This window comes from the organism of the source record quoted next, unplaced genomic scaffold (assembly GCF_019419815.1).
Source record: "Pyrus x bretschneideri cultivar Hongxiangsu unplaced genomic scaffold, Pyrus_bretschneideri_v1 Contig45, whole genome shotgun sequence".
In the NCBI taxonomy this organism is placed as follows: Eukaryota; Viridiplantae; Streptophyta; class Magnoliopsida; order Rosales; family Rosaceae; genus Pyrus; species Pyrus x bretschneideri.
In genome coordinates, this window is record NW_025999779.1 from 1,481,544 (window position 1) to 1,495,000 (window position 13,457).

The window sequence follows — 13,457 nt, forward strand, 5'->3', positions numbered from 1 at the left end:
AATGTTTCAGGTCGTTACGGATGAATCCTTTTGGTAAACATTTTGGTCATAATCGGTATCCTCATCACCCTCCTGTTGTGGTTTTGGCAAGTCCTAAGTATTTCTATGTTGTATGAAATGTAGTATTTTTCGACCACCCCTTGCTTTTGGATCATCGAGGTAGAATATTTGTTTTGCCGTATTAGCGAGGATATAGGGATCATCTTCTAACCATCGGGTGTTTATGTTGACATGTAACAAGTAATCATCTCGAATGATAATCCTTGCATTGTCTAGGTTCGTATCATACTAATGACACTTGAATATCATGACTTCCTTATGATTTGTGTGTAATAATTGAACCACACCTATAAGTTTGCCGAAGAAAAAACTATTTGCATTTTTCCCTAGGACAAAAACTCCACTGCTTTGAATGCACAATTTATCGTCATTTCGTCGTCAAGAATTTAACTCCATTCACTTAAAAACCATAGTACGTTTTTGCTTTAAGGGGACCACTTGCCAATTTCAATAATTCTTAGTTGAACAAGGGCGATTTGGCCTCTTTCAATTGTCTCATCTAGTAAAATCCAAATACAACTATATATGCAAGTTTTTTTTTTTTTTTTTCAATAGACAAAATTAAATTAATTTACAAATAAACTGACTTATATGTTAGGCAAACCAACACGAAAAGAATTGTCTGTCCATTTCAACCCAATTTAGAGGATATTGGATCTTCATCAATGCCTCATATTGTTCTTAGAATAGCTAGATTTTGTCACAATTGTTTAATATGGACCAATGAGCCACCTCCAAGTCACCGTCTTTGAATGGTTCAAAGGTCCTTAGCCGAATGAGCGTGCAGGATGAGCAACACAGTTTTTCGACTCACTCACCCCCATCGAAATTGCACAAGGCCTTATTGAAGGAAGTTCCAACATTTCGTAGGTACCTCGCACAAAAAGTATGCAATTTTTTTACAATGTATGCATCCGCTGTGGATCCTTCAGGTCTTACCCTGTTGCGAACGAACCGCTTGTTACTACGCAACAGTTTGAAAAATACCAATATTATGGACTTTTCTTTTCAATTGTTAAATAAAGAATATTAACAAATTTACTGTCAGGATTACCTTTCAATTGGGTCATCCAACGATTATGCACTAGCCCAGCAAGCTTTGCCTTATCCGGCAGATGTATCATTACATGAACCATACTTCTGAAAAATGTTGGTGGATATATAGTCGAATATCAGAATGTGCGACAAGCAAGACTACAAAATAATAAGAATATTATTAAATAAACGAGAAAGCTGAAATGGCTACAAAATCTCAAGAGGCTACATCGTTACTAGCTTACTTAACTTCATACTAAACTATAAGCTATATTTATAGAAAGCATAACCTAAAAACCCTAATTCGGATGGGCTAAGCCCATATACTAAACTAATAAGCAAACTCAAATAATCAAATAACCATAAATATTAATATTTTTCAACATATATTTTCTCTAGCATGCATAGGATGTACACAATATCTTCAATCATGTCATTGTCTGACTTTCGCAATGCTTTAACACATAGTTGCTAGAAGAACTGAGACAAATATATAATCATCTCAACAACTTCGTCGTCCAAGTAGGGCCAATACTAACTAGATGGAGCCGCTGCAGTAAAACATGGTAGTCATGACTCTTCAAACCCAACAATGTCCCATTGTCCATTTAACGTGTCTTAATAAATTGCTAGCTTATCCGTCTGAAAATTTCACATTTTGCATCCCACTTCAAGAATCATTTATTGCCATCCGGCTTAAAGGTATTATTGGCAGGTCTCTTCTTGTATTTCCCTTTAACAAATTACGGCCACAGGTTGGGCCTTATCTCCATTTCTTGCATGCTGATCCGAATCTTCATGGTGTCCTTCGATTTTACCTCGATGGGCAGAGTTGTTCCCACCACATTATTGCAAACTTCTTTTCAATATGCATAGGGTCAGCAATGTGTCTGATTTTCAATTTGGACTAGTATTCCAAATCAAAGAATATATTATAAGGCAAAATTGATGATCAAATTGCAGACATCTTTACCAAAGTATTGCCAAAGGACATGTTGTCTGTCTCATGGAATTACTTGTTGTCAAAGTAGAAAGCCACTTGCAGGGGGGTGATGGAACATATGTTGTTCTCTGTCAGTTTTTGTTCTACAGTTTTGATAATTAATTGAGTTTTGAATCATTACCAAAAAAAACTGAGTTTTGAATATAAATAGTTGCTATTTGAGTGCAACGGCTAGTTAGAAGGTTAGGTAAGTTAGGCAGATGGACAGCTAAGATTAGATGTAAGGTGTAAGGCCTAGATGGCTTTGTCTTAGGTGCATGCCTTAGGCATTTCAACCTTATCTCCTTCTTAGAGAAGGGTAGGTTCAGTAATCAGATTTTGATGAATGACTATACAAAGAGGAGCAGCAACGTTTTGCTCTCTAGAAAAGTTGAATTATCTGTACTTCATATCTCTCCTATTTCTTACATTAAATTCATATCCATTTCAAATATAAATGTTATCAAATTGTGCTTAGATTCAACCTCTTGTAGCCCAGATTTTGGTAATAGGAAAAAAAAAAAAAAAAAAACAAAATGCAATAGATATCATCACATTTCATCATTGTCCATTTTTATTAGTAGAGTTCTGCAATGGTCTGCAGAAAATTAATATTTGACACAGTTTTGCAGATGCAAAATATTATCCCACATAAAAACCCAAGACACTCATTGCAAAACATTGCCAGTTTTACGGCGTGTTTCTTGCGACTACTCACGACTTCAAATGTGCGCCGTAATTGAGCTTGTGTTATTTACGACATGGGGTTTTACCGCTTTCAGGTCGCGCCCCGTAAATGATATAACACATCATCTTGCATGCTGTAAATGATCAATTGTGTTGCAATACTAAGGGTACGTTTATTAATCCATAATCAAGTTGAGTGGAATTGAATTTAGGATGAGTTAGATTGAGGAGGAATCATAATCGGATTCTTATAGAAGCTATTTACTAAACTATCAAGAATCGGAGTAAAAATGATTTTAATTCCATAAAAGTGGTTTGCCAATTACCCTTGAATCGGAATTAAAACCAGTATAATTACTAAACTGCCAATGTTCTCAATAAATTTATATATGTACTAGGTTATGACTTTAATTTCGAAAACAACATATACTAACAAATTTTAGAAACTTTCTACCTATTTATAATATCATCCATAATTCTTTTTACCCTTTTTCCAGCTCTTTAAAACTTTTTTTTTTTTCCCTTCAATAAAGATCTATTTCGTTGCAATCTTGCTCTGAATTAAGCATTTCTCCAAACTACTATATATACACCTTAGGCAAACTTGGCATTTTATGAAATATGTGGGGTATAATGGATAAAAACCATGCATTCCAGATTGCCCCCAGCTCTTGGAATTCATTTCTCACCTCCCACCAGGGAATCCAATTCCTCCACAAGGAGGAGTTGAGTTCCATTTTTATTGTGGGCCCTACAGTCTTAATTCCTCCATACCTTAGTAAACATAAAAATGAAACATAATCAAAATCGGACTCCTTATTTTCATTCCAATTGCAGATGCGTAAACATGGCCTAAGTCACAACAAAAATGAGTCGTTAGTTTGTGAAAATTTTCCTTTTCCATGTGTAATCAACCATATATACATCTTCCACATGCATTTTCTTTTCTCTTTGTGGCTTGATGAGGTTTAGACCTAAATCATCCCAAACTCTACCCAACTTATCATGTCCATGCAAGTATACTGGTTTTTCCTCATTCAGCAATACAAGAATCATTAGTTCAATGTTGTTCTGGTAGAAAACTGAACTGATTGTGTGCGATCTGATGTTGTGAATCATTCAATACTGTGAATCATCCAATACAAGAATCATCCATGTAGGTTTATAGGGCATTCTTTGTTCGTATCAGGAGACTGAGACGTCTCATGCCAATTCTATCCATAAAACTTGCAATGTGTCTATATATACCAATAAAAAAAATCCTTTGTAAGAACATCGTATCACAACGAATAGCGCGTTTTATCTGATATATGATCACTTACCACACCTTCTGGACCGTTTACGTGTGAAAAATGAAGAATCAAAGCAAACCCATCTTCATCATTTCTTGTTTTCTTTTATTTATTCTTTTTTTATTCACACATTCCACATCAGTCACAGCTCAAGAAGTTGGTAATGTAGAAAGCAAATATATATATGTTATTATATGTTATTATTCCTTTTTTGTTGTCCTTTTTTTTTCTTTTTTTTTTTTTTGGTTATGGAAACTAATATGAGAACACACATAAGTGCAGAGGATGAGAGGAATTTTGATTATATTGAAGGGAGCAAGAAGGGGCCAGCTTTCTGGGGAGATATTAAGAGAGAGTGGGCAGCATGTAAAAATGGACGCTTGCAATCTCCCATAGATTTATCAAGTCTGAGGGTTACAACAATCCCAAGCTTGGTGGGGCTAAAGACGACATACAAGAGTTCTAACGCGACTCTCAAGAATAGAGGCCATGATATTAAGGTAAGGGTTACCTTCACAAATTGTCCATGAGGTTTTCAAGAGTCATCATTTTGGTAATTGGTTTCAAAATTAATCAATGTTGTCTTCTACATTTTGTTCCCACATAGTCTTTGCCGATAAATTTGTTAAACTTTCTATCAGATTTAATAATGAGCTACTTGGGGTAAGAGGGAGAAAATAATTAGGCTAGTGTGTAACTCAATAAAAAAAGATGTATTGGTGGGTGCAGCTGGAGTGGGCAGGCTATTCAGGATCGATCGAGGTCGATGGCATTGAGTATCACCTCCAACAAAGTCACTGGCACTCACCCTCCGAGCATTCCATCAATGGCAGGAGGTCTCTATAGTGCACATATAATTAAAGTTAAATTTTAAACAAGTAATATGAGTTTCTTAATATGTATTTTCCTGTGTTAGGTATGCCATGGAGCTCCACATGGTTTATCAAAGCCCGGATCCGAAAGTGGAAAACAATGTTGTTGTTGTTGGTGTCCTTTACCAGATTGGTCGCCCAAATGCCTTCCTTTCTAAGGTAGAATGCTTTCTAAATTACTCAATGTATACCACGTGATGGTGTGATGAACACATCCAAGTGTTTTTCATCCGAGTTACCTATTTTGAGTAACAAATAGGGAGATGATTTTCACATGCCCTTTTGGTTTCTCACACACTCCTCTTTAGTTCTGGCTATCATACTAAATTAAACTGAAACAACAAATATGATTAAATAGGGGTGTATGAGAGGCTAAAAATGGTATGTTCATCATTTTCCCTAACATAAACCCTCATGACTTATATTATGTCCCGTTGGATAACTATTAATTTTTAGTTTTTAAACAGTTTAGTTTCATTTTTTGTGCTAAAAATAGGGAGAAAGTACATGAGAGAAGTGAAGAATGGAGAAGATGTTGGAGTTTCAGTACAAATCTCATTCTATCTCATTGTCCCACATTGCTTACCATAAAAAATTTCTCACACTCTGTCCCTCTTACCAAATGATTGGAAAGATAGACCATAGAAAGCAAAATTAGGCATGAACCTTGGGATTGGGATATGGGGTGTGATTAATTATATATAAAATTAATATATATTTAATTATCAAAAGATGGACCTTGGGCCTTGAAGCTCGGGCTTTAGCATTAAATTCAATAGTTAATTTATTAAATTAATTTCGGACTTAAGTAATCTTTTTATTTTTCAATTGAGAACGTCTAAAAAAGTCCGAGGAAAACATGAAGTCACACATCCCTTCTGTTGAACAGTCACCTCCCCATTTCAAACATGTTGCAAACATGTATGTGATTACTATATGTACGTGCATCAGCATATCACTCAAACACACAGGAAATCATCTTTCAAACGATTCTTACCAAAACCAAGCATATAGAGAGAACCACAAAGAAATTCGTCAGAAACTAAGTTTTATGATGCTGAAATCTTAGTTTAGATTGTTGAATCCTAGTGAAGCAGATACCTACAAAACTAAAAGCATAGAGTAGGGCGAATTTTTGTTTCAAGGACATTGCAGTATACAAGCCTCGATCTTCATTTCGTTTGTTTAAATGTCTGTCTTGTTTGTTCGAATTCGGTCAATATATAGTTGCAATTTATTTATATATTAGCATCTAAATTTTGTATGTATGTTTTGTTTTACCCCTGCAATATATATATATATAGTGATTGATTGTTGATTATTATCCAATAGAAGAGGGGCATGAGAGGGAGATACTTAAAAATGAAGGAGATTATTTGAAAATATAAGAAACCCAACTTAAGATACACGTTCATTTCATATTTCTTCTACCATCCTTCCTTTACCTTTTTAATTTCTCATTTATTCGACATATTTTCACTCTATTCATAACACAAAAAATAAAACCGAAAGGTTATCAAACAATAACCAAGTTATATTCTGCTCAAATAATTTCTGCGCGCAGAAAACTGTGGTTCACTTTATGTATACGCACCAACATATTTTGTTTTAGGCTTTTTAGTCAAAACAGTCCCTAAGATTTGTCTAACTCCTCACTTTGGTTCTTAATATTTGAAATCAATTGAAATGGTCCCTAAGTTTGTCCACTATCAATCATTTTTGTCATTCCTTGAAAATTCTTCATTATATAAGGATAAAATGACAAAATTTTCTCAATTTTTGTCAAATTATTTAGGTCCATTGTTTATTAAATTGAGGATATTTTTATCATTTTATCCTTATTTAACATAATTTTTCAAGGAATGAACAGAATGATTGATGGAGGACAAATTCAAGGACCACTTCTATTGATTTCAAATCTCAGGGACCAAATTGATGAGTCATGCAAATCTCAGAGATCATTTTGACTAAAAAGCCTTTGTTTAATTCTATTTTTTGTAATCGCTAATTCAAAATAATGTACCCTAATACCCTGCATATCAAATGCCATACAACTACCATATCCGTTGGACCGTTAATAATTAGAATTGATCTCTAACATGTTGCTATTCTGAACTTCAGTTGATGAGGGATGTAGCATTCATGACTGACGAAAAGACAGAGAGGAGCATTGGGGTGATTGATCCTGCTGAAATAGTCCAACTGAATGGCAACAACTACTACAAATATATCGGCTCGCTCACCATCCCTCCCTGTACTGAAGGCGTTATTTGGATCATCAGCAAACAGGTACACCCAAGCCCTTCAACTATGTGTATTAGTGCCTTTCTTTTAATTTTTGTTAGTCTGTTTGATTTCTGCTCCTTAATTACCTACATTTCAATTGCTTCTGTGTGCGCAGTTAGGGACAGTTTCAAAAGAACAAATAGATCTTCTTCGAGCGGCTGTGTATGATGTACGTACCAAGACATATCTTCTATCCTTTGTACTTCTTATTTGAAGACTTAAAGCACATACATGCACATCAATTATTTAATGATGTTCTTAAACTATTTGCAGTACGCAGAGATGAACGCAAGGCCAGTGCAACCACTCAATCTGCGAAAGATATTCTCTTTCTATGGCAAAAATGCCAAGAACAAACACAATTGACGATATCAGAGAGTTCATACGTAACTGAAAATAGCGGATTCAAAAATAAAATTAACTCACATGATATTGACGTCTTGGTCTATATCTGATCTGCAAGAATAAAACATGTTTTAAAAATGTAGCTTCTGAATAATTAAATACGATCATTTATCCGTGTTATAGGTAAGCCGTACTGCCTATATATATAATACATAATGTGATCATTTATCCATGTTATATTTACGCCATACTACTGTCTATGTATACTTAGATGTAATCATTTATCCATATTATAGTCATACAAGCAAAAGTTAATAGTTATCAAAAGGTTTGCAGTGTTCAACTTTCAAAAAATAGAGATGCCACGAAAGTTAGATTTATGTACATAAGTTCATAGTTGTCAAAAGATTGGCAGTGTTCAACTGCTCATTGTTCGAAAGATACGGAGCTAGATCTATATACGTATGTCTATAGTTATCAGAAAGTTGGCACTACTCATCTACTCAATGTTCACAAAGACTTTTCTTGGTCATATTTGGTCTTGCTAGTTTGCGAATGAGCATTCTTCTCTTGGCCATCTGATGTTGAAGCACTGCCTCTTCTTTTTTGTTTTGTCCAAGAGTTTTTCCGTGCTTGCTGTGTATTAGGACGTGAAGTCTGTAAGTACTCAATATAAAGAACTAAATTCGTCAATTTATTTAAATTTATTCCGAGCTTCATCAAATCAACCAAGAGTATAATTCAGCAAGGTTACATTTTTTCATTTTGTTTAATTAAAATCAATTATATTGTTCCCATCTATTTGCACATCCCTTCAACCCTCTCATTGTTAGTGTCTGTTGAAATATATCAGGCATGTGTGTACTACTTGAAGTAGGAAAACTATAGCTTTCTTGTATCACCCGTTGTCTATTGCTAAGCCTAGTTTTTTTTTTTTTGCGCACTGTACTCAAATTTACATCGCTAAACAACAAATTGATAGCTGGAAGGGGAAAAACACTAATGAAAATGAATACTATTTCAAGTAAACCTATACCCCTACCAAGCAAACCAAGTGCATACGAACTAGGATTCTCTCCCCTCCTCTTTCGATTCCCTTCCATCCCCTCCTCTCACATTCTCTATTTGGTCTTTTTCTTTCTATAAAAAAATAATATAAGATGCTGATATGGCTTAACAGTGGCCATTCAAATAGGAGGAGAGGGAAGGGGAGTGAAAAAAAGAGGGAAGAGAATCCTACTCCAATGCATACTAACAAGAGGAATGCTAGCTACTTTTTCCACTTGCCTTTTCCCATTTGCCTTTCCCACTCATCATTTGATACATGGTTGCACTTACACATTAAGTTAAATAATTGAGAGTGTTGATATACCCACCCTAATGTCTTATCTTTCCACCCACCTTATATTCCCATCCACCGTAAAAAAATAAAGAGAAACCCATTCTATTTTCCCACCCACCGTTGTTCCCAAAGCACCTTTACCCCCAACACCCTGTTCGTTGGCCTCCTATTTCGATCATTACTGGCTGCTTAATTAAAGCCTAGATCCTATCATATCAATGCTTGATCTCCTTCTCCTATAACATGTTTTCCATACTAGTTTCAATTCTTTAAATAATATTTCCAAATATGATGAAAGCATTGGCTTTCATTGCTGCATTCATCGGTATAAATAATTAGTTTGAGTTACAAGAGTCCTACTGGGATACTGAGTTCCCATCTATATTGAATACACAAGATTACAATTATCACATCCTTTAACATATTACAATATACTTCTAATCAACATGGGGCTCTTGTTTAACAATTTTGAAACAAAATAGAAAGGAAAATGCCAAGCTCGTCAGTCACTTGATACAATCATATACATACCCTGCACTTCCATTGCAATTTGCAATCTCTGCCTGTGCCTGGCTAGCGGGGTTGGTAGCGATAGTGGCATCTCAATTCGCAATAATTGCCTTCCCTTCAAATGCATCATCCCCTTCCCCTCTCTCTCCTCGCCATTCACCAACACAAGGTAACACAATCGCCATTCACCAGCACAAAGTAGCAAAGACATGACCCTCACTTGTGTCACCTATCCACGAGATCTTGTCTCTCTCATAACCTTGATCACAATAGCGTGCTTAATTGTGTTGTCCATTCTGGGGGTTGGAGTTTTGGAAAAGACTGAGAGACCTCGGAGGCGACGATAAAATGGCAATCCGAGTGGTGTGCTAAATTGCTAGGGACAAGGGAATGGCGCTTCCTTTTTTACTGTCCTTATATGTCATTTTATGAGGGGATATATTAGTCCTTAAAAAATTAATAAAAAGTGGGGTGGGATGATATGACATTGGGGTGGGTATAGTAGCACTCATAATTATTTATTCTGAAAACAGAAACTCTATCTTTCTCCTTTTACCCTTAATAAATTTGGTCAACGAAAATAAAATAATAAAGGATAATGCTAGGATACCAAATTTTTAAACCAAATTTCCAAACCAAATGATGTGTCACAAATAGAAAATAAGCACGTTAATCAACACTTAAATACTTATCGACATCATTTGGTTTACGAAATTTGATTTAGAAATTTGACCTCTCTAATATTACCCAATAATAAACCCAAAATGTTTTTCTCTCTCATCCCTTCCACTTCCTCTTGGCTGCCATGGCTTTCTAAGAGCTAATGGGAGAGAATTTTGAAATTTTAACAATCACCACATTCATTATTAAACACCGAATTTACAAGCATAAAAAAATGTGTATGGAAAATCATTGGCCATGACATGGATAAAGAATTGATGGGGTTAGTCACTGGCCATGGCGGCTGCAAGGAGGAAAGCGTAGAGAAATGAAGTAGGGGAAGAAGGCGATGATGGGGAGACGACGACTGTGATCCTACCGGGCGGTTCCCTCTCTTCCTACCATGCACACAACAGGCATGGACCGTAGGATATGGTTAGGGATGGGGTCGGCTATGGCTCTGCCACAGGTTGTGGGGGACGACGGATGTGGAAGGAGAAAGGTCTACATTATTTGGCTTTTGGGATTTCTTGTCCGCTGCCCTGTCTCCACTCTTTTCTAAAGGATTTCCTACTTGGGTTTCTATAATACAAACCGGTTGTCATCCATGCTAATATAAAATCTAACTTTATGGTGGTCGTATTAGAAAATTACTTACTTTGGAGTAGCTTAATCAAAAATTTTATATATAGATCTATTTTGTACTGTATTATGTATATATGAACAAGACAACAAACTGAAGCAGGCACGATGACAAGTGACAACGCTAAGATTTAAAGGCCTCTTCCATACATCAAACAGTTTATATAGATCTATTTTGTACTGTAGTATGTATATATATACGAATAAGACAACAAAATGAAGCAAGCACATTGACAATGCTAAGATTTAAAGGCCCCTTTCACACATAAAACAGTTTAAATACTAGTTTCACTTCATTATCCGTGCATATTATTTCTTCTTCTTTCTTCTTCGATGCAGACAGCAACCATGCTTGGGAAACTCCTTGCTGCCTTCGATCCTTGATGACTCCAGAGAGAGTTTAGGTTCCAACACTTCAGATACTCCTAAACTGTACAGGTGGATAATGTCAATATGTACTGCGTTTCAGTCATCTAACATTTCGTTGATTTCTTCTAGGTTATCGAGTCATTTAACGTATCCTGTGTTACTTATAGGTTATGCACAGTGTTACATACCTTTAGCTGTATTGGATGTGCTATTCATACTATGTGCAACAACTTGCTGCTGCCTGCCTTGCAAGAGTGTTAAATTTTTTTTACCAAGTGAAAGTGCATAGATCATCGTGCTTGTGGGTTATTCATTTCCTTAAGTTATAACATGCATACTATGTTCAACAATACTTTGCTGCTGCCAAAGATATTTGTTATCAAGTCATGAATTCACATAAAAAAAAAACCAGAAATTTAAAATAAAAAGTTATTTATAATATGCATGTTGATAATACCATGAAAAATTTCACTTCATTATCCATGCATATTATTTTCTTAGTTCAGATATGAATTTGACATCATCTCTTCCAAAACCACCAACCAAAATCATTTCTCAAAGAGATCATACATAGAAGAGAGTGGAAACTTACCCAAAGCCAATTTCGTGCTGCTATTAGTAGGTTGGTACTGCTCTCTCCTTTTTCTTCTTATTTAGACCCAACAATTTCTGCATTTAATTGCAGAGTGTTCACTCGTGAACCTGAAAAAGTACTTTTTTCCCCTCCTTGCATTTTCTACAAAAATCAGATATCAAGTTAAATAAAAAAGACCAACAAAATTTAACCTAAAATTTCGTCTGGTAATTATCAAATATCGAAAAAGAAGATTAAAGGGGTCAAAGGAGAGAATCAGAAGAAGACTTGGAACATTAAAAAAAAAAAAAAAAAAAAAAAAAAACACACACAAAGGGAAACACCAGCTGGAGATGAACCCAACATCACCAGACACGAATGAATCATGAAGAAAAAGGGGCCGGCACAGATCGTAGTACTTATGTAATAAAATTCTACAATTATCTAAACAGGTGGGAGCAGTTTGTTCGGTACGGTTTTGGGGTAAAACTGAAATCAAAACCAAAATTTATTTTGGTTCGGTTCGATGCAGTTTTGGAGTAAAACCGAACTGGAACCAAACCATTTGATTATTTCAAAACCAAATCGTTCGGTGCGATCCGCTTAGTCCATGCTTCGATTTTGGTTTTTTCGGTTTCAAGTGCCCTTCTGTATTTACCTAATACTTTGATGCGGCTGCGGCGAAGGAGAGGGGCGAGGTCGAGAGGGGGGAAATTCGCGAAGGGGGAGGTCGAGTTGGAGAGGCAATCAAAGAGGATTCGACAGATGAGATGAGGACGGAAAAAGGGGAGTAGGAGTCGTCGAAGGTAGCCAGACCAACCCAAAGAAATAGGACCTCTCTGAGAATTGGTCAAGAGGTCAAGAGAATGCGATCCCACGTGTCAAAGAATCATGCTACATTTTACAAGGCAAACCGAAGCAAACCTGGAATAACAGAAACTAAGCGGGGAAAAATCGGAAACACTGTTCCTAAGCTACGGAAACCCAAAACTTGGTGTTAGTGTATATAATATAATTTATAATGGCATATTAGTATGATCATTTGGTGTAGAAAAAATTTAGAGAGAAGGGGTTTGATGGCCAGTGCCGCAAAGAGAGAGAAAGGGGGATCATAGAATTTTTAATGTGTGTTTTTTCACTACGTAGTGCCTTCATTTATACCAACCTAATTAAGGTTTAGGAGAGTTCAAATCTGTTGTGCCGATTTTTCCTCTGCCCACCCCATGACTTACGCCTACAAAGAATACGATAAGTACATGGGTATTGTCCAATGAACCTTACTTAATCCTACTTCTAATTTACACAATCATATTCATAAGTAAATACTATTCACAACACTCTCCCTTGAGTGTGTAAAACTCAAGAAATAGTCGCATCATATCTTCAAATAAATGTGAAAGCAGTTGATAAAATTGTCTCGTCAGGCTCACGAGAAAGAACGCATAGGTCTATGGGGAATGCATAAAGAAAATGCTACACCAAAACCTTTATGCGTGAAACCCAATGGGACAAAACTATGGTTGAAGGAGAAAACATGAGAACATGCAATATGAGGATACTTGACATCTTCAAGATGCAGTGAGACTATTGAAAACGTACACAAGTGTTTGCCTCATTAAAACATTGTCAGGTAACAAAAATCTAATGGGAAAATGTTCATGATTGAAGGAAAAAGGTATATTAAGGTAAAGTGAGTATATTTCGGGATAGTCCTTCTGCGTTCAACATAACTCCCTTTAAGAATTAGAAACGACGTTGCAAATTAGATAACATACGCAAATTGATACCTTGGAAAAGTTTC

The 13,457-nt window shown here is 35.8% G+C and overlaps 1 protein-coding gene and 1 long non-coding RNA gene across 5 annotated transcripts; one reads left to right on the forward strand and one right to left on the reverse strand.

Moving 5' to 3' along the window:
* Window positions 1-4,022: 4,022 nt before the first annotated feature.
* On the forward strand, window positions 4,023-7,807 carry LOC103965710 (alpha carbonic anhydrase 7). 2 transcript variants are annotated; one of them, XM_048567505.1, is made up of 7 exons: window positions 4,023-4,216; window positions 4,339-4,556; window positions 4,768-4,892; window positions 4,973-5,087; window positions 7,050-7,217; window positions 7,330-7,383; window positions 7,488-7,807. In XM_048567505.1, the coding sequence occupies exons 1-7, from the start codon at window positions 4,117-4,119 to the stop codon at window positions 7,578-7,580; spliced, it is 873 nt and encodes a 290-aa protein (XP_048423462.1). In that variant the 5' UTR covers window positions 4,023-4,116; the 3' UTR covers window positions 7,581-7,807. The 2 variants fall into 2 exon arrangements, with proteins under 2 accessions (XP_048423462.1, XP_048423463.1); XM_048567506.1 differs by having other exon boundaries at window positions 4,024-4,216; window positions 4,786-4,892.
* A 2,929-nt stretch (window positions 7,808-10,736) lies between these two features.
* LOC103965701 lies at window positions 10,737-13,029 on the reverse strand. 3 transcript variants are annotated; one of them, XR_670088.3, is made up of 3 exons: window positions 12,315-12,731; window positions 11,675-11,818; window positions 10,737-11,143 (listed from the first exon to the last, which is right to left on the reverse strand). It is a non-coding gene; the product is annotated as an uncharacterized LOC103965701 (long non-coding RNA). The 3 variants fall into 3 exon arrangements; XR_007251969.1 differs by having other exon boundaries at window positions 10,737-11,818; window positions 12,315-13,029; XR_007251970.1 differs by having other exon boundaries at window positions 10,737-11,818; window positions 12,026-13,029.
* Between the last annotated feature and the right edge of the window lie 428 nt (window positions 13,030-13,457).

Bases quoted from the DNA above. Each gene is read 5' to 3' on its own strand.
- LOC103965710 (XM_048567505.1), top strand. From the start codon at position 4,117: ATGAAGAATCAAAGCAAACCCATCTTCATCATTTCTTGTTTTCTTTTA. The intron at 4,217-4,338 runs GTAATGTAGAAA...ACATAAGTGCAG, and splicing joins AGTCACAGCTCAAGAAGTTG to AGGATGAGAGGAATTTTGAT. The intron at 4,893-4,972 runs GTCTCTATAGTG...TTCCTGTGTTAG, and splicing joins CATTCCATCAATGGCAGGAG to GTATGCCATGGAGCTCCACA.